The sequence below is a fragment of the Moschus berezovskii genome, chromosome 21, assembly GCF_049115385.1.
Source record: "Moschus berezovskii isolate FMDL1 chromosome 21, NW_MosBer_1.0, whole genome shotgun sequence".
Classification (NCBI taxonomy): domain Eukaryota; kingdom Metazoa; phylum Chordata; class Mammalia; order Artiodactyla; family Moschidae; genus Moschus; species Moschus berezovskii.
In genome coordinates, this window is record NC_142480.1 from 48,403,451 (window position 1) to 48,430,892 (window position 27,442).

The following is a 27,442-nucleotide window of genomic DNA, read 5'->3' on the forward strand; positions in this document are numbered from 1 at the left end:
TCAAAGAATATTAGTTACAGCACCATTCATGTTAATGAAAGACTGAAATCACCTCAAATCCAACCACAGGGGGCTGGGTAAAAAGAAATCTCAACACTTTCTATGCCAGAATACCATGCAGCTGGTAAAACGCTGTTGTCATAGCAACTCCGGACAAACAGGCAAAGTTATCTAAGAAAGGCATGGTCAAAATATTAAGTGAACTGAAACAGAAAGTGATGGATTTTGAGCATCTACCAGAATGTAAGAAACGAGAGTCTCTTTAACATTCTCCTTTGAGTAGCACTGGACCCAAAGAGAAGGACTTGTAAGCACAGCCCACTCCTGTGGGCAGCAGTGAACACGAGTCACAGGGGAATGCAAGCACGGGGCTCCAGCCTTCAGTTCTCAGCACTGCTTCACGCCACTCATGGCCGATTTATGGTTATTAAACAGAATGTAAATGCTAATAACCTTGACCTCAGAAACTGGAATGTACATCAGACAAGCATTGTGATGCTGGGGTGGGGGGTGGGGTGGGTGAAAGGAAATCAAGGAAAATGCAGTCTCCGTATCTTCCTCTGAGAGGAAGGGCCTCTGAGAGGAAGGGCCACAAGAGACTACGGTTTGCAGAACAAGAACTTGAGGCTTAAATATATTACTTACATTTTAATTGCAAAGGTAACCAAATATAGAGGCAATGTTTGGAGGAAGTAAGGAAGGGTGATGGAAGTGATGGAAACCTTTACTTTTCTTAGGAGCAAGTCAGTAAATCCAATAAACCAAGAAATCATGGAGTAAACATTTTATTTAAGGGAACCACTCTGTAACAAGAAGTCTAAATAATTAAAATTGCCCCTTTCACCCAGGCCTGCGGCTGGGGAAGACTGAGGCAATTACTGCATTTCACAATAAGTCTTTCAATGGTTTTTAAAAAAACAACTATGTGCATGTATATAACATATAAATTTAAAGTATCTTTCACTGTTGTGAAGTGAAGTTGCTCAGTCGTGTCTGACTCTTTGCGACCCCATGAACTGTAGCCTACAAGGTTCCTCTGTCCATGGAATTTTCCAGGCAAGAGTACTGGAGTGGGTCGCCATTTCCTTCTCCAGGGTTTCATTCTTGTAGAATATGTAATAACAAGGAAAGATACTAGTTATCTACTAGTAAATGAAAGTGAAAAAAACCTTACGCATAGTTAGATTCGATATTTTTGTGGGAAAAATATAAACATAGAAAAAAAAAAGTCAAGAAGGATGAATCACAAAATACTGAAAAGTGGTATCCTGGTAGAATTCTAGGTATTTTTCCCTTTGCGCTTGTTATCATTTTTTTGATTCCACAGGTTACACTTGTGCAATGCCAAAAAAATAAATTAGAAGGAAAGGAAGAAGAAGATAAACACACACATCTATCCACCAGGGTACCGCCTGTGCTCTTGTGACTAATGGATTTGGAGGAAAATTATTTTAAAAATTCTAAGCAGCTGATAAGAAAAGAAAAACAAGCAAAAAGCAGCCACTGTGCCCAACCCCAAGCATCTCGTAACTGACCAGTAGACTGCAATCACGCTAACAGTTTCATGAAGCTGAGGAAGCAAAAAAAAAAAAAATGCACCATGCCAACAAAGCAGTTGTGAAGACAGCTTTGTGTGTGTTTACAGGGTAAGCATTTTTACATACCCCCAGCCTGGTTCCACAAAGGGCAAGGAAACATGAAGAAAAGAACGTAATGAAATATAAATGCTAAAAATCAGGAACGGAGGGGGAAAAAAAATCTGAAGGCAGCATCTAAACCAGAAAGGAAGGACGGGGTCACATCAGCAGGTCATAAGGTCTCCTCAGACAGCTACCGGACATGGGCTCTGTATTTAGTGTTGAGCCTCCCAGTGGCCAAAGAGAAAAGGAAAATCAGGTTACCTTGTCCTCGCTGTTCAAGAGGAAGATCACATACCAGCCTTTCTGGGGGGAGCCAGGCTTTTTACCTGGCTGTTCATGCTGAAGGAAGCCCTTCAGTAGGACTCCCCAGCACATATAATGGGAAATCCCTCTATCGAATAGGAATGATGGAGTTCCCAAGGCTGTTGTTTGTCACAAGGTCTCCTGATGCGGGCAGGTAGTATTACAAGGTACCAGTGTGGGAATCTATTAGGGAATCTGCAGCTAGGAAGCCTGTCAGTCTAGAACCAGAGCGGAAACACGGGCTGCACTGGCAACTCACAGGGCAAAGTCCTGCCCACTGTCCAGAGCCTGAACTCTGCTGCAGAAACCACAGAGGGCAGCTGTGGTCTGGAGAAGTTAAGGCCTCTCTGAACTCTTATGTTCAGACTGGAATCACACTAGATTCCAAGTCTTTTGCCTCAAATTCCCAACTCCTCACCACTTCCTCTTAGCACTCTACACACTGGAAGGGGGACTTCCCTGGTGGTCCAGTGGTTAAGACTTCGAGTTCCCAATGCAGGGGGTGCGGGTTTGATCCCTGGTGAGGGAACTAAGATTCCACATGCTGCTTGGCGCAGTGCACATGCACGCACGCATACACACACACACACACACAGGATACACTAGCAGGCCCAAGGAAAGTTTCCAGCACTAACCCCCTACTTTTCCAACCATAAAACCCAACACATAATTGAGGCCCAATTATGTTGCTTGTACTTTGAGCTGATGAGCTGGTCAGCCTTTTGGAACAAACAGCCTGGTCATTTTGTATTCTGCTCTGGGAAAAACCATCCCCTTCCCCCCTACCCCCAACCAAGAGACCCCTCTGCTTGGCCACCACAGATGCCGCCAGCAAAGTGTTGGGTCAACGTGTTGTACTTATTAAGTCCCTGGGTACCCACGATGGTCCTGTGAGATAGAAACTGCTGCTATCCCCAGGTTGCTGCTGCTGCTGCTAAGTCACTTCAGTCGTGTCCGACTCTGTGTGACCCCATAGACGGAAGCCCACCAGGTTCCCCCGTCCCTGGGATTCTCCAGGCAAGAACACTGGAGTGAGTTACCATTTCCTTCTCCAATGTGTGAAAGTGAAAAGTGAAAGTGAAGTCGCTCAGTCGTGTCCGACCCTTAGCGACCCCACGGACTGCAGCCTACCAGGCTCCTCCATCCATGGGATTTTCTAGGCAATAGTACTGGAGTGGCTTGCCATTGCCTTCTCCGATCCCCAGGTTACATATGAGTAAATTGAAGCTCAGGATCAGTAAGCAATTTACACAAAGCCCCATAGCAAGAGTCTGTCATACAGAGTGAGGAAAAGAGAAAAATATAACATACTGACACATACATATGGAGTCTAGAAAAAATGGTACAGATGTACCTATTGGCAAGGCTGGAATAGAGAGGCAAACAAATGTGTTGACAGGAGGTAAGGCGGTGGGATAGGTGCGGAAACAATGGAAACAGTGACAGACTATTTTCTTGGATTCCAAAATCACTGAAGATGGTAACTGCAGCCATGAACTTAGAAGACGCGTGCTCCTTGGAAGAAAACCTACGACCAACCTAGACAACATATTAAAATGCAGAGACATTACTGTGCCAACAAAGGTCCATCTAGTCAAGGCTATGGTTTTTCCAGCAGTCATGTATGGCTGTGAGAGTTGGACTATAAAGAAAGCTGAGCGCTGAAGAACTCATGCTTTTGAACTGTGGTGTTGGAGACAACTCTTGAGAGTTCCGTGGACTGCAAGGAGATCAAACCAGATCAAACCTAAAGGAAATCAGTCTTGAATATTCATTGGAAGGGCTGAAGCTGAAGCTCCAATACTCTGGTCACCTGATGCAAAGAACTGACTCATTGGAGAAGACCCTGATGCTGGGAAAGATTGAAGGCAAGAAGAAAAGGGGACGACAGAGGATGAGATGGTTCGATGGCATCACCGACTCGATGGACATGAGTTTGAGCAAGCTCCAGGAGTTGGTGATGGACAGAGAAGTCTGGCGTGCTGCAGTCCATGAGGTGGCAGAGTCGGACACAACTGAGCTGAAATGACTAAACTGAGGGTGGTGGGATGAACTGGGAGATTGGGACTGACATATATACACTACCGTGTATAAAACAGATGGCTAGTAGGAAGCTGCTGTATAGCACAAGGAGCCCAGTTCAGTGCTCAGTGATGACTTAGAGGGGTGGGACTGCAGGTGGGTGGGAGGTCCAAGAAGGAAGGGTATGTGTATACATACAGCTGATTGACTTTGTTGTACAGCAGAAACTAAGAACACTGTAAAGCAACTATACTCCAATTTAAAAGAAAAAAAAAAAACAAAACACCAGAAGTGTGATGGAAGGCCAACTTTCAGGAGGTCTCCTTCCTGGACTCCTGGTCTACAAACTGCAGCAAAACTACCTGGAAGACCTAAAGTCTCGATCCACGAGCTGACCCTGAAGACTGATGATGCTGGCCCATGATGGGGCCTGAGAACTTGCAAGTTTTTGAGCTCCCAGGGGATTCTGAAGTAGGAGGCTCACGGAGCACACTTTGAGAAGCACCATGTTTGTAGAGCAGGGTAGATGCCATCTCACCAAACTGGAGTTTTCTCATAATGGGGATAATGAAAAGAAAAATCACAGCGGGCTCACAAGGATTCGGCGAGACCAGAGCAAATGGTCACTGCAGTCCCTTGTCTTTTCGTATTTTTTTATTTGTTTTTAAAATAATTAACTAGTTTCCGGCTGCACTGGGTCTTTGCTGCCGTGTGGGCTTTCTCCAGTTGCAGTGAGCAGGGGCTATTCTCTAGTTGCGATGCACAGGCTACTCACAGACCAAGATTTCTTGCTCCAGAGCACAGGCTCTTAGAGGGCACCGGCTTCAGTGGCAGTGTGCCCAGGCTCAGTTGCCCCGAGGGATGTGGAATTTTTACAGACCGGGGATCGAACTCACGTCCCCTGCATTGGCAGGCAGATTCTTAACCAGTAGACCACCAGGGAAGCCCCCTCCTCATCCTTTCGCAGCCCTCCAGTTTCCTGACAGTGAGGGCTTATCTGCCTACAGACAAGGCGCATTTCTACTGAGGCGGCAGGTCCCGTAAGCCCGGGCAGAGGCTGCTCTTGGAATCTGTCCAGACACAGGAATGCCAAAGGTCAGAGATAAGCTTCAGTCCAGGTGGCAGCTCAGCCTTGCTCAGGCCTGGGGGCATGGGGGGCGGGGAGACTTGCCAAGGGTCACAGCCAGGTGGGAGGGGCAGCCAAGGCGCCAGCTGCCCAGCCCTGGTCCAGCCCCACCCTCCAAACTTGTCAGCTGCCCAGGAGCCCCCACGCCTCCTTGGTCACACTGGGAGTCGGGACAGAAAACACCCTGAAGAAGCAGGCAAGGGGTCCCCTCACACGCATTCCCATTCTGGGGATCCTGTCCCTTGCTCCCCATGTCTCTCAGACTCAGAGTGCCATGATGTCCTGAAAGCCTGGCCATCCACAATCCCTCTTGCCTTGTGCCCTTCACCAGGGCCAGTCAGTGGGGCTCGCTTGCCAGCTGGGAGTGTCAGCAAGCCAGAAGTTAAAAGCAGACTCAGAGGAACCTCCCAGGTGGTCCAGTGGCTAAGACTCTGCGCTTCCAATGCAGGGGGCCTGGGTTCGATCCCTGGTCAGGGAACTAGATTCCTACATGCTGCAAATGAAACCCAGCACTGCCAAATAAAAAAATAGCACAGATGCAGAGACCTGGCTTCAACTCCTGCCTCTGTCACTTACTGTCTGTGTGCCACCAGGACCAGCCACTTCACACCTAGGAGCCCTGTTTTCCTTATCTGTGAAATGAGGATAATAGCACCTTGCCTCTCAGGGTAGTTACAAGAAATGAGATTAAACACGTAAATAGTAATACACGTAATAACCCACATTTACTGAAAGCTTCACTCAAAACAACTTTGCACACGTTATCGTGGTATTGGCACGGTGTCTGGCGCATGATCAACACTCCAGCAGATCAAAAACAAAATCAGAAAGCCCTGCAGGAAAATCCAGCCTGGCGAGAGCTGCCAGAGGAGCAGCGCTATTAGGAAGAGCTGGGCTTCCCTGGTCCTCACCCTGGGCGCCTCTAACCTCAGCCTGCGTCAAGCCAGCAAGGGTCTCACGGCCAAGCAGAGGGCGTGGGTTCAGACAGGGGCTGGGGTCACGGGCCCGTGAGGTGTGTGTGTGTGTGCGCGCGCACACTCTTGGTTCCTGCTCAGAGGTGTTCTGAGTGGGGTTCCTGCCTGAGCTTGCCTCTGTGTGTGTGTGTGTATGTGTGTGTATACACCCTACTGCAGGGCTTGTCCATGCTTGTGCGTTCTCTCCAGGGTGCCATCTGCAGAGGTGACTGAAGGGGGAGGGTGTTTATGCACTCAGCTCCCTGAGCACTGAGGCACACATCAAGGTCAGTCTTAGCGTCTACCCTGCCCTATGTGTGGCAGAGAGTGTCCTCAGCCCAGTGGGTTAGTCCAGTGTAGAGAAGGTTGGGCTGCCTGAAGCTGTGGCCGGTTCTCCCAGGTGGAATGAAACCTTCCCGTCCAGCCTAGGGCCAGCCGGAGCCAGTGGCTTCTCCAGGGCTCCGAGATGGCGAGATGGGGGCTGGCCTGGGGCAGGGAGTGCAGCTTGGGCTTGTCAGGACTACCTGCAGGGCCCCCACTTCCACACCCTCGGGGGCCAGCGCTCTCAGCCGGAAGTGATGCGGTGACAGCTCAGCCCCCAGCCTCAACTGAAGCTCCTACCCTGGGCCGTGACTCAGCCGGAAGCCTGGAGCTGTCCGGGGTGAGCCGGGAACAGGCCTCAGCTCTATCCCCACCCGGGGCAGTCCCCACCCTGCCAGTCAGGCGCTGCGGCAGGCCCCCATGACTCAGAGCCCCACCCCACCTTTCCCTGCACTGTGGCTGCGGGGTGGCGGGGCCATGGCGGACGCTGACCTGGCCTCAGCAGTCCACCCTCCACAGGCCCCAGCAGGACTGAGCCAGAACGTCAGCTTCCCTGTGGACTCAGAGCCCGGAAATTGCCCCCAGCGGGCAAGGGGGGTGGGCAGCTGGCTGCTCGTCAGCTTGAGTCCCAAGGTCCCCAGAGAGGGGTCTGTCTGGACCCTAGACAGGAGAGGCCCCCCAGAGGCTCTGCTGGAACACCTCTTCCCCGGGGAGTCGCATGGGAGGGACCCTTGGACCCACCTGCACCAGCCAGAGCACCACCCTCCCGGCCCGGAGCGCTGACTCAGCACCGACCTGCACGCTGTGGCCTCCTTTCACACCGCCCAGCGCCACGCAGGGCGGCCCGATGGGCTGCAGGCGGCGTGCCAACTCTGCTGTCACCAGCCCCGGTGCCAGGGCAGAGTCCCCAGACCAGACAGGGAAGGGGCACTCATGGTGGGGGAAGGGGGCTATGTGCCGGAAGCGCTTCCTACGGACTGAAGTCAGCTAGAAAGACAGAAAGAAATTGAGGGAACCCAGCCTGGAAGGGGCGGGCACACTCGGGAAAAGCCTGGTTCCTGGCTCGCTGCTGCTCCAAGCCGGCCAAGTCCTCCTGCCACCCTCAGGCAGCCCCCCAGCCCCTTACAGACACCCTCTCCTTGTGTTCATCAGGCCAGCAGAGTCTTAACCCAGGACCTGTCATGAGCAGCCATCGTCTTGGGAGCCTGACCCCCACCTACCCCACCCAGGACCAAGGTCAGCTCCCGCAGCCCTCTGCTTAAGGGGCTGGCTTTCCCCTCTCTGCTGAGGCCTGTACCCCCACTCTCCTCTCAGAGGCCCCCCTTTTCTGAGGAAGCTGGGGCTTTCGGGCATAAACAGCCTCAACTTCCCACTGTTCACCCCGCTGCCCCCCATCTCCTCAGAAACCGAGTCCTGGGTCATCAACCTCCATCTCGCATCCCAGAAGCTTGTGTGCTTTCCTCCTCGCCTTCTCAGACCAGCTCCTGAGAAGAGCCACCCAGAGCCATCTCCACTCCTCACCTCCCACTCACTCCCTGACCGGAGTCAGGCCTTAACCAGCCCCACGCTCACCGGGCAGGGCATCGCCTCCCTGCCAAACCCCAGCGCAGAGGGGCAGGGCCTGGCGGGGTCCCTGAGCGTCTGCCACGGCCGACCTTGGCTGGGGGGAGGGTCTCCTTATGTCTCTCTCATCCTCCTCCTGGGCCTCATCCCTCCAAGTGCTGACTCAGCACTCTAAACGAAAGGGCTGCTGCCGGGCATCCTGGCCGGGTCGCTGAGGTAGGAATTACCATCCGCTTTTTGCAGGGGAGAGAACTAAAGCGCACGTGAACCGACATGCCCTCAGTAACGCAGTTAGGAAGAGTGCTGGAGCTGGGATTCGAACTTGGGCCACCGGCTCCAAAGTCGGTGTTACGAATCACCTCCAGCCTTTCTGCTCTTGAATCTTCTTGTTCCCTGGGGTTGGGCCTTTGGACCTTGGGCCACACATTCATTCTCACTGTTTCAATGTCCTGGACGATGGTGACTTCCCAGCCTCTTCATCCAGTGCAAGCCAAACCCCATGATGCGGAGACCCTCCATGGGCGCCTTTCCACCTCCACCCCTTTCCAGACCACTCCTCGACTTGGGATCTTGTGTGTCTGCGGAGCATCGCTCACAGGGCTGGAAAGCCGGGAGGCGCACTTCCTGTCTCCCTTTCTCTCACCAGGGACACATCCTGACAAGTCCCCTCAACGCCATCCAGGGCTGTTCCCTTCACCACCCCTGCTACCTCAGTCCTACACCGGCCGTCACCCTTTCTCACCTGGGCCACTGGGGCAGCTGCCAGCTGGCAGGGCCCCCTGCCCTGCCTCTGGGAACTGTCACTGTCCTGTGACCCAAAGCCTCGGCTCCTAACTCACCAGTTCATGCCACGACCCCTCCCATGCTAACTGCAACTCTGGGTCCTATTTCTCCTTCCCAGTCTTCACCCAGGCAGTCCCCCTACCTGGAATGCACTTCATTTTGACAGCCTCAGTCCAGTTTCACCTCCTCCAGGAGGCCTTCCTGAATCCCCGGCTGGGCAAGGGCCCTGCTCTGTACGCCCAGCACTTCCTGTTCACGCTTCTGGCCGTGCACTGGCCACACTGTCTGACCAGGACGGGCCTCTGGTGCCTGTCACCCTCACCAAGCTTGGATCCCTGAGGATCAAAACTGTCTTACTGGGATGTCCCTGGTGGTCCAGTGGCTGAGAATCCGCCCTGCAATGCAGGGGACTCAGGTTCGATCCCTGGTCCGGGAAGATTCCACAGGCCGCAGGGTAACCGAGCCCATGCGCTACAACGAGACAGCCCTCATGCCACAACAAAGACCGAGCACCCAAATAAACAAACAAAAGCAAAGTGACCCTTAAAAAAAAGCTATCTTATTATTTGTACCCGGTATCTGTGTTACCTGACCAGGTGAGTTCCAAGGATTTGTTCAATAAACATTTGCTGACTGAATGAACGATTCACAGAGTCCCAAGTCCCAGTTTGGGGTGCTCTGGGCCAGGGATGGACATCAGATTCAAAGCGGGCAGACCAGAGGTCCTAAAGCCGCACGTTCTTGAGAGCGTGTCTGAGGCGCACAGCCCCTCCCTGTCCCCTCCCCAAAAGCTCAGTCCTGGGATCCCAGGGTCCAGAGGGAAGCATGACAACTAAAAGCACTGCAGAGAAGCAGGAAAGGCCACGGACTAGAAACGAGTCAGAAGACCTGAGTGTGAGTCCTGGCTTTTATCACTGACCAGCCAGACTAGATAACCTGCCTTTTCTGGGAGGGAGCCCCTTTGCAGGGCTGCTGAGAAGACCAAAAAAAAAAAAAACAATGCAGTCCATGGATGTGACAAGTCCCCAAATTAGGGGCCATCAACAGTTAGGATCTGCCTTACCCATGTCCCCCACTAAGTCCTTGAAGCCCACTAGGAAAGGGGACAAGGGGGACAGATGAGGGTGCAGCTTCCTACAGGCAGGCGCCCCTCTGAAGGAGTAGCTGCTGCTTCACCCAGACCCTCACTGCTCAACGGAACAAGGACCAAGCCTCGACAGGTCTTCAGAAGAGGTGGAAATCTGGAGTTTTACAGAAAATTTCCTGAGTTTTAAATGCTGCTGACTAAATAAAATTTTTCTAAAACACCTGGAGGCCAGACAAAGATCTATCTCCAAGCTGGCTCTAACCTGTCGCACAAACATCTGGCTGAGACATTTGCCCCAGTCTCCAGGAAACCACATTCCTGGTCAAATCTGCTCCTTGCTTGCTTGCTAAGTCACCTCAGTTATGTCTGACTCTTTGCAACCATGTGGACTGTAGCCCACCAGACTCCTCTGTACATAGGATTCTCCAGGCAAGAATACTGGAGTGGGTTGCCATGCCCTCCTCCAGGGGATCTTTCTGACCCAGGGATCAAATCCATGTCTCCTGCATTGGCAGGTAGGTTCTTTACCACTAGCACCACCTGGGAATCCCCTAGGAGTCTGCTGAGTGTACCCTATTTCCGACCATCGCTGGGCCATCAGGGCATCATTTGGCTCCTTTGTCCAATCCAAGCAGTGACCTCAGTAGTTTTTTCACCAGATGGAAACACCCAACCTATTACTTATTCAAGGACCACATCAGAAGCTGCTCTTCCAATCCTAAGCACCCAGGGATGGGGGAGTGGGCTTATTTAAGTCCTAAGAAGCGGACAAAGGAAAGAGTGACAGACATGCCCTGAGTTCAGCTTTTTCTCCAGGCCCCGTGCCATCCCCCCTCCATGTTGGGAGATGAACATGCAGGTGTATCCAGCTGTGGCCCAAGTTACGCAACCTCAGAGTTTTTTCCTGCTGGGCTGGCACATGGGCATTTCAACACCCAGACAAACGTGGGTTATTCAGAGGGCAGAGTGGAAGCAGCGAGGGGCAGGGAGGAGGGAGAGGTGTGGTCCAGCCCCAGGCAGACCAGGTTCTGGGGCAGAGGAGGACTTTGAAAGAGCTGAACCAGGAGCACTTGAAAAGTGGACTGAGTTAAGCAGGATCCTGAGGGATGGCCCCCGATCAGCCCGAGGGCAGTGGCGGGGGAGGTGTGCACAAAGGATGGACTTGCTTATTCTCCTACCCCCAGGGTAGACAGGGGGTCTGCACTACTTCATTCCTGGGCCAGAAGGTCTTAGCAGCAAGCAGAGGGCCTGCAGACAGCCCGTGCTCAGTGCTCAGACTATATCGACCAAATTGATGCAAATAACCTCACCCAGGAAGGCGGGCAGAGATTACCACCACAGAGAACAGAAGCCGCTACCTTTTACTGGGGATGGAGCATGTGCCAGGCACCAGGCCAAACACTTTACATACATTATTTCACGTAATCCGCTCAGAACCTGGAGAGGTGGGTCCTGCTATTATTATTCCCACCTTGTCCATGTGAAATCGGGCCTGCAGGAGGCAGGCGCTGGCCCCGGGTTGTGCAGTCAGCTGGCTGTTGGCCCCACAGTTACAGCTCAGCGCTGAGGGGCCACGGAGATGCCAGCCCACAAGACAGAGCTGAAGACAAACGTTCACCTTCAAGTTGAGACCACCTCAAGGAGAGAGGCCAGGAACCAGCCAGGAAAAAACTTTGAACGCAGCTTGGGGAATTCCCTGGTGGTGCCAGTTGTTAGGACTCTACGCTCTCATTACCGAGGGCCTGGGTTCAATTCCTGGTCAGGGAACTAAGGTCCCAGAAGCCAAGGGGCCTGGCAAGAAAGAAAGAAAGCACTTGCATGGAACTTCTCAGGGCAGCCATGACCTTGGGTTCCCGCTTGGGGTCAGAGGACAAATAGCTGATTCAGGTCAATGCCATGTCCTCTCTGCTCAATGGGGTTTTGTTGACTGAAGTTTGCAGGCTTATGGGTTTCTGTACAATCTAGATTGGAAACACTGTGTCCAGAGTTTTCCAGCCAGGCACTTCTGAGGCGGCTGGTGGGGGGGTGTGGTGGGGGGGATTCATAGCTCCTTTAATTGCCCAAATAAGGGGACCCAATGTGACTTTCACAAGTAGAGGAGCAGGTTGTTTTATTTCTGCCCACATGGCCAGGCTGGACGGCACTGCACACCTGGGGCCCTGTTTCCACTCCGCTTCTCTCCTGTTCCTGACCACTGCAAAGCCTCTCTCCTGACCACACAGTCTCTGATGCAACAGAACCAAGTTTCCACACTCTTCTTTGAAGCATTCCTTTCACATGGACAAGAGACTTCCTCTTGAGGCCTCTGCTGCCCTAGCTGATCCTGGAGCCCCCAGTCCTCCTTCCCCTCATCCTGTTCACTGGCTGAGACCACAAGTGGTACACCCCCTTCTGATGGCCCCAGGCATTTGCTGTTGATTAACAGCAACGAGGGCTCCATAGCAAGGGCGCAGACGTAGACGTCTAAGGATTTTGCTTTAAACCACAGACACAGACCATTCCCTCTAGGCACCCCGGGCCTTTGGGGAGTTTTGGCAGGAATTCAGAATAGGAGGGCAGGTGGCAGGAAGAAGGGTGTGTTCTCCATGAGGGAGGGGCCTGGGGCTTCAAGCCCAACATCCCATGGTCACCACAGGCCTGCCCAGCATGGGCTCACTGCCAGGAATATCTAATGAGCCCCTAGGGATGAGACAGGAAACCGCGTCAGGCCACGCTTGGAGGGTGCGCCTGCTCAGTCCCCAGGGCATTCCCCTCTGGGGCTCCCAGCAGCTGGGAGGACCTGCATGTAGACAGCAGCGGGACAGTAGGGATTTAGGACCTGGAGCGAAGCCTGAGAGATGAACACTCTGGGAGCAGTGCAGCTCAACAAAGTGTGGATACTCACATTCACACACTCAGGTGCTGCTAAACGATGCCAGGGCTTTGGTGGCACTTCCCTGGTGGCCCGGTGGCTAAGACTGCATGCTCCCAATGCTGGAGGTCTGGGTTCGCTACCTGGTCAGGGAACTAGATCCCACAAGCTGCAACTAAAGACCCCCGCATGCCACAATGAAGACTGAAGACCTCGCATGCTGCAGCTAAGACCTGGTGCAGCCTATTAAATAAACTCATTAAAAGAAAAAAAGAAAGAGAGGACCCCTCTGCATAGACCCAGCTTCAAGCACACAGTGGAAAATCTCTTTCTCGAGGCTCCACAGCTTGGAAAGCAGAGCATATGCACTGCATTTCAGGCCCTCAACCCCTCAGCTGGTCGCCTCTGTGCCATGCACCAAATGCGCGCCCCTGCACAGTCCTCACAGGTGAGCTCGAGTGTCTTCTTTTAGGGGGTCAGGATTTTACCACACGAACTGTGGGAATACATAGACATCCACGCCACAGCACCAAACTGACTTGTGCAAGGGGTGCTGGCGAGTGACAGAAGCCTGCACGACGGCCTGGCCACAGTGCCGGATGTGTGGAAGTGGGCCAGGCCCTCGGGGTGGGTAGTTAACAACCAAGTGTTCCAGCCGCTCTCAGGAAGCAGGCCCTCTCAGTTCCTCCTCACAGCTCCCCTCTCTGCCTTTCCTTCCCTTCTCTGTCTTTTAAATATTCTATGAGTGGTCCACGGCCAGCTTCAGAGGTGGACACAATACCTGCTACAGTTGACACACCCCCATGAGCCGGCCCAGCTTTCCCAGGGCCGGAAGTAGCCCCTCAGAGCCTTTGCGCCCATCCTCATCTCACCATCTCACAAAGCTGAGAGAGTTTGAGGGCAGAGGGAGTGGGAGCCGCAAGAGTGAGAGCAGCGAGGCAGCAGGCCTGGATCCGGATACACCTGTGAGCCTCAGTCACCCAGCTGGAGCGCTCAACGGGCTGTGGTCAAACTAACGCCCCAGCACTGCCCCCTCCACCCGGGGGGGCAGAATCACCCGGGGTTCTAGGCAGGATGTGTAGAAGCCCGTGCTGACACGTGGCAATAATGATAGCTAACACTTACTGAGCGGGTTTTATGTACCAAGCCCTGTCCTAAGGACTTTTCAAACAGAAGCTGATTTAATCCTCTCAATTCTGAGGTGGGTGCTATCATTATCCCTGTTTTACAGATGAGGAAATGAAGGCCCGAAGAGGTTAAGCAGCTTGCTCAAGGTCACATGGTTACCTAGTGGCAGAGGCAGGATTTGAACTCAGGGCATCTTCTCAGTACTATCCTGCAATGTTTCAGGCAGGGTTTCCCCAGTGGCCCGGATTTACTTTAAGGACCGATTCTGCTCCTCTTTCTTATTGTAAATGGAATGCTTTAAAAATTTTTTTTTTTTAATTTTTGCCCACACTGAAAGGCTTGTGGGATCTTACTTCCCTGACCAGGGATCAAACCCCACCCCCTGCATTGGAAACTCTGAGTCTTACCCACTGGACAACCAGGGAAGTCCCAGTAAATGAAATGCTTTTAGAAATGGAGATGCTGTAAAAACAAGGTAGCTTGGTACAGTTTTGATTTGTAAACTCTATTTTATACATCCTTTATTCTAATTCACTCAGTATGACAACCAACAAGTTGAACGGCTTGGAGAAACAACATCTGCTGGGCACCTATGTATGTTGCCTAGTCTCATGAAATCTCCAAGATAACCTTGCAAAAAATCATATGACAGTGCCCATTTTACGGATAAGCAGACTGGAGCACGGGGAGAAAGGACTCACTTGCTCAGTAGCAGAAATGGGATTGGAATCCAGGTGTCTCTGATTTCAAAGAGTTGGAACAGCAACCAGACAAAAGGGGAAGTAAGGATCGGGAAGAGAGGAGGGCTGGAAGGGAGGGGGCCACAGAAGCAGGGGACCTGGCCAAGGTGGATGCTGCTCCCGGGGGACTCCGGGGAGGGGTACTTAGGGGACTTCCAGTCCCTGGGGGTATCCCACCACGTCGGGGCAGGGGGTGCTGCCTGCGCCGCCCCGCTAGAGTCAAGAGGCGGAGGGAGAATGGGGCACCCGCCGCGGTTCCCGAGTCCTGCTCTGACTTGCTGTAACACCAGAACCCCAGTGTTTACCGGACGGCATCAAGGGCCCCTCCACCCCGCGCCGCCCTCGGGGGGCGGCACCGCGGCTGGCTCTGGTCAGCATCAAAGACAAGCAGATGTACAGGCGGACCAGCGGGCAGCCAGCACCGGGGGTGGGGGACATGGGGGTAGCGTCACCGCCGAAAGGGCGCCGTACCAGGGGGCGACGGAGCGGCCCAAAGACCCCCTCCCTGCCCATTAAAAGAATGGAAGAAAGAGACCTGCGGCTCCACAGCTTCCCTCTCCTCTCCTCCCTCCCTCCCAGCAGCGTGCTGGAAGGAGGAGGGCTCCTCATGGACCCCAAGCCTCCGACAGACCCCCTCCCTTCCCCTCTCCTTTGTCACCACCACCTCCGCCAAAGCCACCTCTCCGGCCCCCTCCCCGCCCAGACCCCTGCCCGCGTCCTCCGCGGGGTCGCCCCGCACTCACCGAGAGGCAGGCTGATCCGAGGGGTGAGCGCCCGAGAGGGAGACGGCGGCAGCAGCAGCAGCGGCAGCAGCAGCAGCGGCAGCGCGCCCAGCGGGGCGGACGCTCGGCTCCTCCGGCCCATCGCGGCGCGCCGGACTCGGACCGCGGGGAGCGACGGCGTCCTCCGGGCTCGGCTCAGGTGGCTCCCCGGCGCTCGCGGGCGGCAGCCCCGCCCCGAAGCCCGGCCCCGGAGTGGGTCGGCCGCCCCCGCCTCCGGACCTGGGGGGCTGCAGCGGGGTGGGAAGTGGGGTCACGTGGGCTGCGCGCACGCTCGCCCCTCCGCCCGCCCCCTCCCCGGCAGCGCGGTCCTCCGCCGGCCCCGCTCGATCGAAGCTCGCCCGCGAGCGCCGCAGGGAGGGGCCGAAGGAGGAAGTTGAGCGGTTGATCCAGCCCCTCCCGGCTCAGCTCCCGGCCGGACCCGCCCCTTTCCCCTTCCTCCTTCCTGGGCGCTGGAGGCTCCAGGGGCGCCAGCGGGGGTGCACCTAGCTCGGTGCGCGCCAGGCAGCAGCCGAGCCGGGCTATTAGCAGCAGCCGAGGCCGCGGGAGCGCGGGGACGCGGAGGAAAGCAGACCCCTGGTTCCCCGCCCCTACCTCTCGGACCCTCCCACCGCCGCCCCGGCCCCTTCCGGCTCCTCCGGGACCCTCAGCGCGTATGTTTGGGAAAACGTGTGGGTCTCTCCACTGTGAGCGCGCGTCTTCTCCCTTTATCCCTGCCTGCCCCCGCCCCACTGGCCACCCACCCCCAGTGCTCCTGGCACCCGCCTGTCGGTAACCAAATGAACTCCGCCGAGCTGCTGCGGACTCCGGGGCTAGCTGCTTCTGCACCTAATTTTTGCATGGGTTAGTCCACTTTAGGTCTTGGCTGAGGGTTCACTCCAGGCTTGACACTTAATCTAGATGCCCGCGTGGTCATCCACGCTTGGAATTCTGTCCACACGAAGGCAGACCTCGGATGGGGGGAATCCAGGCAAAATTAGCTTAAGTGGGATAATAGGATTTAATGTACTGCCAAGGACATGAGCCTTTCTCCACAACTGCACGTGGCCTGGCAGCGGATAGTACTCCCTAAGGCTGGAATCCCAGAGGCACCCACCCCCAGTCCTCCTGCGGTCTGAGTCCCCAGGGGTGGAGTTCAGTAGTGTTGAGACCAGGCATTTCAAACTGCGCACAGGATCCCTTAGTGGATCCTGAAATCAAGTTAGTGAATCCCTATCAACACTAAAAACAAAAAAAACTGAATGGAAGATACCAAAGTGCAATGATCAGAGAAAGGATAAGGAAAATTTAGGAAGCCCAGTTCAGCTTTTCTCAAGTGAGCACAGGATCCTGTGCATGCATTGTGTGGTGCTGTTGCCTGGGTCATGTCTGACTCTGTGACACCATGGACTGCAGCCCACCAGGCCCCTCTGTCCATGGGATTCTCCAGGCAAGAATACTGGAGTGGGTTGCCATGCCCTCCTCCAGGGGATCTTCCCAACTCAGGGATCAAACCCATGTCTCTTATGTTTCCTGCACTGGCAGGAGGGTTCTTTACTAATAGCGCCACCCAGGAAGCCCTTGCACAGGATCACAGTAAAATGTAATTCTTCCCGTAGTCCAAGTCAAAAGGACTTGGAAAACCTCTGCCAGTCATTTCCATGGCAGTAGGGACAGTTTCTCCAGGAATTAGCCGCAATGGCTGGAAAGTTCCTCTTCAACCCCAGCCCACAATGAGCTTTCTCAGAGCCAGCACCATTGGCTCTTGCCCTACTCCCAGGGCCTCCCACAGGGTGACTGACAAGGGGTGGGCACAGTGCTCACAGTCTCAGGTCTCCTCACGCACAGCCAACCTTCCATGATCTCTGTATCTCCACCTTCTAGACTGGTGGCACCCTTTTTAAAGGGTTGTCCAGCACTCGACACAGAATTCTGCCTGGCACGTGGACAGCACCAACTACCCATCAGTTCAGTTCAGTTCAGTTCAGTCGCTCAGTTGTGTCCGACTCTTTGCGACCCCATGAATCACAGCACGCCAGGCCTCCCTGTCCATCACCAACTCCCGGAGTTCACTCAAACCCTTGTCCATCGAGTGGGTGATGCCATCCAGCCATCTCATCCTCTGTCATCCCTTTCTCCTCCCACCCCCAATCCTTCCCAGCCCAACTGCCCATAGTTCTAGCATTACCCAGGCCTGGGACTCTCTGCCGTATCAATGGTGTGGGAACATCTTTAGTCAGTGACGTCCATGCTTCTATCTGTAGCTAGGTGTGTGCTCCATCACTCAGTCATGTTGGGCTCTTTGTGACCCCATAAATTGTAGCCCACCAGGCTCCTCTGTCCATGGGATTTTCCCTAGCAAGAATACTGGAGTGGGTTGCCGTTTCCTCCTCCAGGGGATCTTCTCAACCCAGGGATCGAACCTGAGCCTCCTGCATTGGCAGGTGGATGCTTTACCACCGTGCCACCTGAGAAGCCCTGTACCTAGGACCTTTGTCCTAAATTCCAAATGGCCTTGACATTTCTACAAGGCTGACTTATCTGATAGGTATCTAAAATTCAATGTGGTTCCAGAACATGCTCCATCAGTGTGAGCCTCTCCATCCCGTTTAATGGCAAGTCTGTCGTTGAATTGCTCAGGTTAAAAACCTTAATTCCTTTCTCTTCTCTTGCTCCTCATACTCAATCCACTAGCAAATCTATAATCTGACCACTTACCACCTCCTGGGGTCCCAGTTACTGCCCGTGTCTCATGTCCAACTCTTTGTGACCCCGTTGACGGTGGCCCACCAGGCTTCTCTGTCCATGGAGTTTTCCAGGCAAGAATACTGGAGTGTGTTGCCATTTCCTCCTCCAGGGATCCTCCCAACCCAGGGCTCGAACGCGCATCTCTGGCATCGCCTGCGTCAGGCAGGTTCTTTACCACTAGCACCACCTGAAAAGTGTCTCCCCTTGTTGCTGTTCAGTTGCTCAGTCATGTCCGACTCTCTGCGACCCCATGGACTGCAGCACGCCAGGCCTCCCTGTCCATCACCAACTCCCTGAGTTTGCTCAAACTCACGTCCATCGAGTCGGTGACACCATCCAACCATCTCATCCCCTGTCGTCCCCTTCTCCTCCCGCCTTCAATCTTTCCCAGCATCAGGGTCTTTTCCAATGAGTCAGCTCTTCGAATCAGGTGGCCAGAATATTGGAGCTTCAACTTCAGCATCAGTCCTCCCAATGAATATTCAGGGTTGATTTCCTTTAGGATTGACTTGTTTGATCTCCATGCTGTCCAAGGGACTCTGAAGAGTCTTTTCCAGCACCACAATTTGAAAGCATTGAATCTTCAGTTCTCAGCCTTTTTTATTGTCCAGCTCAAACATCCATACATGACTACTGGATTCCAAACCACAGCTTTGACTACCCTTGGGCTTTCCTGGTGCCTCAGCTGGTAAAGAATCTTCCTGCAATCCGGGAGACCTGGGTTCGATCCCTGGGTTGGGAAGACCCCCTGGAGAAGGGAACGGCTACCCACTCCAATATTCTGGCCTGGAGAATTCCATGGACTATACTCTATGTGGTCACAAATGGTCGGACACGACTGAGCGGCTTTGACTACCCTTGAGCTTTTCTCAATCTGTTCTCAACTCAGCAGCCAGAGTGAGATTTTCAAAACCAAAGTCAGGTCATGGCACTCCTGTGCTCAAAACCCTCCAGTGGTTCCTTACAGTGGTGTGCAGGGCTCCAGGTTACCTCGACCGCATGCCCACTGCATCATCCATTGCTGTCCCCACCCCTCACTCACTGTACCCCAGGCACTCATGTGGACGAACACTCTTGTGTTAAGACCTTTGCCCTGGCTCCTCCCTCTGCCTGCAGTTCTCTACCCAGAAGGTGACTGAGTTCCTCGTTTCCTTCAAATCTTTCCTCAAAGATCAGCTTCTTAGTCATAAAAAAAGCACAAAATAATGCCATTTGCAACAACATGGATTCACCTAGAGATTATCATACTGAGTGAAGTTAAGTCAGACAGAAAGACAAATATCACATGATATTGTTTATATGTGGACTCTAAAAAAAGGCTACAGCAGACTTGTGGACACAGCTGGGAAGGAGAGGGTGGAATGAATTGAAACCTATCCATTACTATATGTAAAACAGATAGCTAATAGGAAGTTGCTGTGTAACACTGGGAGCTCAACCCAGCGCTCTGTGACAACTTAGAGGGGTGAGACAGAGGTTCCAGAGGGAAGGGATAATGTATACTTGAGGCTGATTTACTTTGTTGTACAGCAGAAACCAATACAATATTTAAAGCAATTATCCTCCAATTAAAAATAAATATAAAAAGGCTACAAATGAACTTATCTACAAAACTGAAATAGAGTTGCAGATGTAGAAAATAAACTTATGGTTGCAGGGTAGAGGGGAGGGAGGGATAAACTGGAAGACTGGGGCTGACACATACACACCACTATGTACAAAACAGAGAACTAATAAGGACCTACTGTATAGCACAGGAAATTCTACTCAATACTCTGTAATGACCTATATGGGGAAAAAAATCTAAAAAAGAGTGGATGCATGATTTTGTAAAAAAGATTCACTTTTCTGTGCTCTTGAAACTAAAACAACATTGTAAATCAATTATACTCCAATTAAAAAAAAGAAAAAAGATCACCTCCTTGAAGAATCTGAATTCCCCCAATATTCCCCTTTCCCTGAGATGTTTTTTCGAAGTGCTCATCAGCTTCCAATACACTATATGATTTGCTTATTTGTTGTGGTTTTTCTTTATTGTCTGAATCTCCCACCTGTCTTCTCACCCCCAAGAAATGTTGACTGAGGAGGGCAAGTATTTTTGCTCCTTTGGCCTCTAGAACAGTGCCAAATGGTTAACCCGCAGTCAGTACTGGCTGAGTGATGAATAAATGAATGCAGCCTCAGAGTCACGGAATACTGCTGGCCCATGGCAACTAACAGCTAGAGCTCCTTTTTGATATCAGCTGTGGTCTGGAGTTCCCTGAAACCAGAAATGATGCAATTAACTTTTTTAACCTACGCACAGGACTTTGTATTGATCTCTTAAATCTATTGGTTCTGGTCCAGATCTCATATCCTATTGAGGTCATTGTGAATGGATTCTATCATACAATTGGCTTCCCTTCCCAGTTTTGAGTCATCTATAAATCTAATAAGCATTATTGACCATTATTCAAGTCACTGATAAAAATATTAGATGAGCAGACCTAGCACCCATTTCTTGGTTTCTAAATATCACTCTTCAATAAAAGGCAACAGAACTGCTTGGAGAAATGAAAGGGAAAGTACAAGGTGAACCTGGGACGTTGTGCTGGGCCAGAAAACAAGGAAGTGACTAAGGACTCATGGGGTCATGTCGAAAGGATACAGGGCCAGCTTAATGACCAAACTTGGGACAATCTGAGCATCAGAAAGCATAATGGAGTAATGGATTCTAACACATAAAAATAAAACAATCCATTAGTCTACAGTAAAACTCAGCAAAGCAGAGAGAGAAAGAAAAGGGCTAGAAAGAATAATTTTCTCTATAGAAAAGTGCTGCCTGATAGACGTAGAGGAAATAATAGACTTAGAAAATCTAGATTCAAGCAAGGATGACTAATGGATGCTAAACCTTTGGGTGGAAGATTGTTAGTAAACTACGTTAACAAGATCTCTGAGATTTCCCTGGTTATTATTCTTTGACTGAGATTCAAAGCTTCCACTGTAGGAAGCATGGGTTGGGGAACTAAAATCCTACATGCTGTGTGGTACAGCCAAAAAAACCCAAAAAGGAAACAAAGTTTCAAAGTCTGACCCACAGATGACTTACTAATGACCAGTGGGAAAATGTTTCTCTAAGGGAGCACCGCTGGTGGCCACTATCTTTTTTTCCCCCCAGTGGCCACCATATTAATCAAGTGGCCAAAAGTAACATCATTGGTGATATCATTCACCTCCTGATATGATTCAATAAAAAATGCACAACTCATCAACAGTTGTATCAAAAGTATGTAACCCAGATCTAATAATGAGGACGCAACAGGAAACAATCAGCTTTTACAAGACAAATAGCTTGGACTCTTCAAAAAGGTCAAACTGATGAAAAGACAAAAAGGACAGGAGAACTGATTTAGGATAGAAAACAAAAAAGACATGACAATCAAATGCAATATGTGAACCTCGATTGAAATCCTGAAGGGAAAAAAAAAAGCCACAGAGCAATTGAGAAATTTTAACATGCACTGTGTATTAGATGATATTATGGCGTTATTGTTCATTTTCTTAGGTATAATAATGGTACTATATTCTTAGGAGAATGTCATTGTTCTTTGGAGACGCCTGTTGAGGTTTGTTGACATGAAGTATCATGATGTCTACAAATTACTTTCATATGATTAAGGCCAAACAAGTGGGTTGTTAGTGTGCATTTGTGTATTAGAAAGAGTGTAAGTGCTACTGTGGCAGAGTTCTAACAACTGGTTAATATAGAAAGTTATGGGTGTTTTTATATCAGTGTATTATAAATTTGTAGGGGAAAATTGAGGGAGACACTTCCAAAAACAGAGCCTACTGGAGACCTCCATCCAGGTTGAAACTGATCAACATCCTTTGTAGGCTGAATCATGTGTTAGCTGTGGTGTCTTCCTCACTGCACCCTTCAGCCCACATTTCTTCATATTATCCATAAGAATAATATGCGGGCCTTCCCTGGCAGTCCAGTGGTTAGGACTCCGCAGTCTTGGTGGGTTCAATCCCTGGTCAGGGAATTAAGATCCAACAAGCCACATAGCATGGCCAAAAAAATAATCATATGAAAAAATTATAAGAAATCTTACTTAAATCAAGAGCCTAGCTATAGCTATAGCACAGACTCATTGGGAAAGACCCTGATACTGGCAAAGATTGAGGGAAAAGAAGTGGGTGGCAGAGGATGAGATGGTTACATGGCATCACTGACTTAATGGACGTGAATTTGAGCAAACTCTGGGAGACAGTGGAGGACAGAGGAGGCCGGTGTGCTGCAGTCCGTGGGGTCAAAGTCTGACACCACTTAGCTACCGAATGACGACAACTAACTATAGCGTTTCCTTCCATTGTCTGCTTACTGCTATTACCTAGAACAGGGCCTGATGAGTGGCATATGTTTGATTAGAACTTGTTGAGTGCCATAATCTCCACATCAGGTCTCCCCTCAAGCAGCAACCAGGCTGGTCTGCCCGAGTGTCGTGGCAACCCATAGGATGTCTTAACTTCAGTGCTCATCTCTGAGAGGAGGCAGGGGCTGATGCAGTCTCACTTGGTAGTTAACTATATCCTACTCAAACACCTCAAGTGTGTCTTCTGCTAACTCAGTGCAAGCCCCTTGAAGACAGTGACAGGTCTTGCCTCTCGAACCCCCACTGCCTCACATGGCACTCCAGTGGGACCTCCACAGGGCGGACAAAATGAGGGCCCCACCTGTTGGCCTGGAGACGAGCCCTCTAACTCATGCCCCAGCACGGCGGCCTTGGGCCTTGTGGGCTCCCCTGTCTTCTGCTGGCATGCTAATTTGTTCTCCCCAGGGTGAAAAAAAAAAACCAGGAGGGTGACTGACAGAGAAAAACCTCATTTGAGCTGACTTCCTGTGGGCTGAAGAGCGGTTCCCAGGCCAACACTGTGTCTCCTGTTCCCCTTTGCCACCCTTGGATGTAGGCAAGTCTTTCTCAGCCAGAAAGCCGGTGTTTATAAAGAGCTCAGGGGGCCACTTGGAAAGAGTATAGAAAGAGACAAAGCGAAAACCAACGCTTCCTCTGTGCCCCCGGCCAGCAAGATGCAGTCAAGTCTGGCTTCCTTTCCCTGTCCACACTCACACAGTCATTCCCCATCCAGCCTTTCTCTCCTTCTCTCTCTCTCTCTCTGAGGTTCTCTCTCTCCTGTACACACAAGCACACACATAAGAAGGATAAAAATGCAAGAAGGAGAGGTAAAATGTGCACAGGGATCGAACCCAGGCCTCCCGCATTGCAGGCAGATTCTTTTCCAGCTGAGCCACCAGGAAAGCCCAAAATATGCACAGGAATACATGCAAAGAGGCCAGACAAAATAGGGCCACATGTCTCATAGGCAGCCAAGGAAACTTTAGGGATTATAAGAGTATTTTGTATCTTAATTAGGATGTTGGTTTCCCAAGTGTAAACAGATAAAAATTTTTTGAGCTGTACCCTGAAGATCTATGCATTTTCCCGTATGTAAATTTCTACCTTATACCTGTTATCGTGGGGTGGGGGTGGGGGTAAGCAAGGAAACCAAAAGGTAAAAATATAATAATAATAATAAAACACCTCACCTGCAGAATCAGGTGAAAGAAGAAAATGAGACTAGCTATGGGCTGGAGTGGGGGGGTGGGCATGGGAGAGCTTCTCCAGGTTTTCTAGGTGGTAAAGAACCTACCTGCCAAAGCTGGAAACATAAGAGGTGCAGGTTATATCCCTGTGTTGGGAAAATCCCTGGAATATGAAATGGCAACCCACTCCAGTATTCTTGCCTGGAGAATCCCAGGGACAGAGGAGCTTAGTGGGCTACAGTCCGTGGGGTCTCAAAGAGCTGGACAAGACCAAAGTGACTTAGCATGCACATATCAGGGGGAGAAGAGAAATAAGAAAGGCTGCAAGAGAAAATGGGGCTTTCTAGGTGGTGCTGCTGCTGCTAAGTCACTTCAGTCGTGTCCGACTCTGTGCGACCCCATAGATGGCAGCCCACCAGGCTTCCCCGTCCCTGGGATTCTCCAGGTAAAAACACTGGAGTGGGTTGCCATTTCCTTCTCCAATGCATGAAAGTGAAAAGTGAAAGTGAAGTCGCTCAGTCATGTCCAACTCTTACCGACCCCATGGACGGCAGCCTATGAGGCTCCTCCATCCATGGGATTTTCCAGGCAAGAGTACTGGACTGGGTTGCCACTGCCTTTTCCCTAGGTGGTGCTAGTGGTAAAGAACCCACCTGCCAATGCAGGAGACACAAGAGACATGGATTTGATCCCTGGGTCAGAAAGATTCCCTGGAGGAGGGCATGGCAACCCACTCCAGTGTTCTTGCCTGGAGAATCCCATGGACAGAGGAACCTGGCAGGCTACAGTCCACGGAGCTGCAAAAAGTCGGACACAACTGAAGTGACCTAGCGTGAACACACACAAGAGAAAATAAAGCAAAGTGTGGCTAAAAATATAAGGCCTCTGTAACCTGATCAGTTACAAAGGAATAAGGCAGCGTGGGCTCAGGGCAAGTGCTGGCTGTGCAATGGTCCATCCAGACCACAGTCAGCCTCTTGAGCCGTCAGTACTCATTAACCATCTATAGGTACAGCCTCCGCCCAGGCATAGGCCAGCCCTGACCTGGGGCACGGATGGCTCCTGCCAGCCTGCCCCCAGCCCGGCCTGCCGGCTCTCATTTCCACCCAGGGGATCCTGGCTCTCACACAGTCCTACTCTGGGAGTCATGGCTTTGCTTTGTTTCCCGGCCGTGGAGGAGGGGCCTCTTGCCAAGCCCAGTGGAGCTTGAACCCAAGGTCTCACCCGCCCCATCCTGGAGTAGCACTCAAGCTCCTCCCATCTCTGGGTTCTGGCTGGCAGGCTGCCCGGCAAGGCCTCGCAGACACGCACTGGCGGTAGCCCAGCTCCCCGGGCCTTGGCCCCCTGCCACCATCCCCTCGTCGCCCTGAGCCCTCCTCTCATGCCAACCTGCAGCTGCAGCTCCCCTCCCTGCCCAGCTGGGCACAATGCTGCTGTCTCCTCCCCAGGGGCTGGGCTGCAGCATCAATACATTTTGATGAGAAAGCGACACCAGCTGGCACACCCTGTGTGTGCTTTCAGATTGGCCAATGACTTCCAGATCTCCAGGGTTGGGAGTATCCCTGGGGCAGTACCCTCTGCAGTGGAGGGCACTCACGGGGCCAGCATGGACACTGCTTACCAGCTACTTTAACCAGGGTCTAGCAATGAATGTAAATGGCCTCATTTCTGTTCTGCAAACTGTGTTCCTCTCCCTTGATCCCTTATGTCTCTTTCTTTTTCAAAAATGTTTATTTACTTATTTGGCTGTCCCAGGTCTTACTCGCAGCATGTGGGATCTAGTTGCCTGACCAGGGATTAAACCCCGGCAGCCTGCATTGGGAGCATAGAGTCTTAGCCACTGGCACCAGGAAAGTCCCCGACCCTTATGTTTCTTGCTCTGCGAAGTGGTTCAAATCCAGGGATGAGGCACACCAGTTCTTCCATCAGTTCAGTTCATTTCAGTTCAGTTCAGTCGCTCAGTCGTGTCCGACTCTTTGCGACCCCATGAATCACAGCACGCCAGGCCTCCCTGTCCATCACCAACTCCCGGAGTTCACTCAAACTCATGTCCATCGAGTCGGTGATGCCATCCAGCCATCTCATTCTCTGTCGTCCCCATCTCCTCCCACCCCCAATCCTTCCTAGCATCAGAGTCTTTTCCAGTGAGTCAACTCGTCACATGAGGTGGCCAAAGTACTGGAGTTTCAGCTTTAGCATCAGTCCTTCCAATGAACACCCAGGACTGATCTCCTTTAGAATGGACTGGTTGGATCTCCTTGCAGTCCAAGGGACTCTCAAGAGTCTTCTCCAGCACCACAGTTCAAAAGCATCAATTCTTCGGCAATCAGCTTTCTTCACAGTCCAACTCTCACATCCATACATGACCACAGGAAAAACCATAGCCTTGACTAGACGGACCTTTGTTGGCAAAGTAATGTCTCTGCTTTTTAATATGCTATCTAGGTTGGTCACAACTTTTCTTCCAAGGAGTAAGCGTCTTTTAATTTCATGGCTGTAATCAGCATCTGCAGTGATTTTGGAGCCCAAAAAAATAAAGTCTGACGCTGTTTCCACTGTTTCCCCATCTATTTCCCATGAAGTGATGGGACCAGATGCCATGATCTTCGTTTTCTGAATGTTGAGCTTCAAGCCAACCTTTTCACTCTCCTTTTTCACTTTCATCAAGAGGCTTTTGAGTTCCTCTTCACTTTCTGCCATAAGGGTGGTATCATCTGCATATCTGAGGTTATTGATATTTCTCCCAGCAATCTTGATTCCAGCTTGTGCTTCTTCCAGCCCAGCGTTCCTCATGATGTACTCTGCATATAAGTTAAATAAGGAGGATGACAATATACAACCTTGACATACTCCTTTTCCTATTTGGAACCAGTCTGTTGTTCCATGTACAGTTCTAACTGTTGCTTCCTGACCTGCATACAGGTTTCTCAAGAGGCAGGTCAGGTGGTCTGGTATTCCCATCTCTTTCAGAATGTTCCACAGTTTCTTGTGATCCACACAGTCAAAGGCTTTGGCATAGTCAATGAAGCAGAAACAGATGTTTTTCTGGAACTCTCTTGCTTTCTCCATGATCCAGCGGATGTTGGCAATTTGATCTCTGGTGCCTCTGCCTTTTCTAAAACCTGCTTGAACATCTGGGAGTTCACGGTTCACATACTGCTGAAGCCTGGCTTGGAGAATTTTGAGCATGACTTTACTAGCGTGTGAGATGAGTGCAATTGTGCGGTAGTTTGAGCATTCTTTGGCATCGCCTTTCTTTGGGATTGGAATGAAGACTGACCTTTTCCAGTCCTGTGGCCACTGCTGAGTTTTCCAAATTTGCGTAAGAAGTAGAATTTCAGCACCCTCTGTTATTTTGGAGACTGTAGCAAGCCGTGCAATCTCTCAGAACCTCAGCTTCCCCATCTGTGAGATGAGAATGTTAATAGTACTGCCTGGGCTGTCAGGAGAGCTGAGGAGACAGGGCGCACAAGGTGACGGGCAGAGCCAGCGCATGGTGAAAGCCCAGCGAACAAAGCCACGTGTTATATTATGGGTTCGCCTCATTTACCTAAACGTGGCCACGACCATCCTAAGATGTCCAAGCTAGAGGACCTTCTTTGGGGCTCTCTGCTCAGGTTCGGCCACCTCCTACCAACCCAGTGCTGAGACTGCAAGTCTCACGGGGAGAAGGAACCGGCCTGCCCAGCCCAGGCCCGGGGTGCGCCCGCTGCGGTGAAGAGCTCGCTGCCCGCCCCAGCGCCACCCCCACCGGGGCCTGTCAGGGCCTGAGCTGGCCACTCCCTGGGAGGGTACCCCCCTGCCCCACAGGGCTGTGGTGCAACCAGCCGGGCTC

The 27,442-nt window shown here is 51.6% G+C and overlaps 1 protein-coding gene across 1 annotated transcript in view; it reads right to left on the reverse strand.

Moving 5' to 3' along the window:
* SEMA4B (semaphorin 4B) overlaps nucleotides 1-27,442 on the reverse strand; it is a 43,585-nt gene that overhangs the window by 11,715 nt on the left and 4,428 nt on the right. The window contains exon 2 of the mRNA XM_055417834.2: nucleotides 15,261-15,526. Within this exon, the coding sequence (XP_055273809.1) occupies nucleotides 15,261-15,381 (121 nt within the window). The 5' untranslated portion in view covers nucleotides 15,382-15,526. The remainder of the gene's footprint in view (nucleotides 1-15,260; nucleotides 15,527-27,442) is intronic.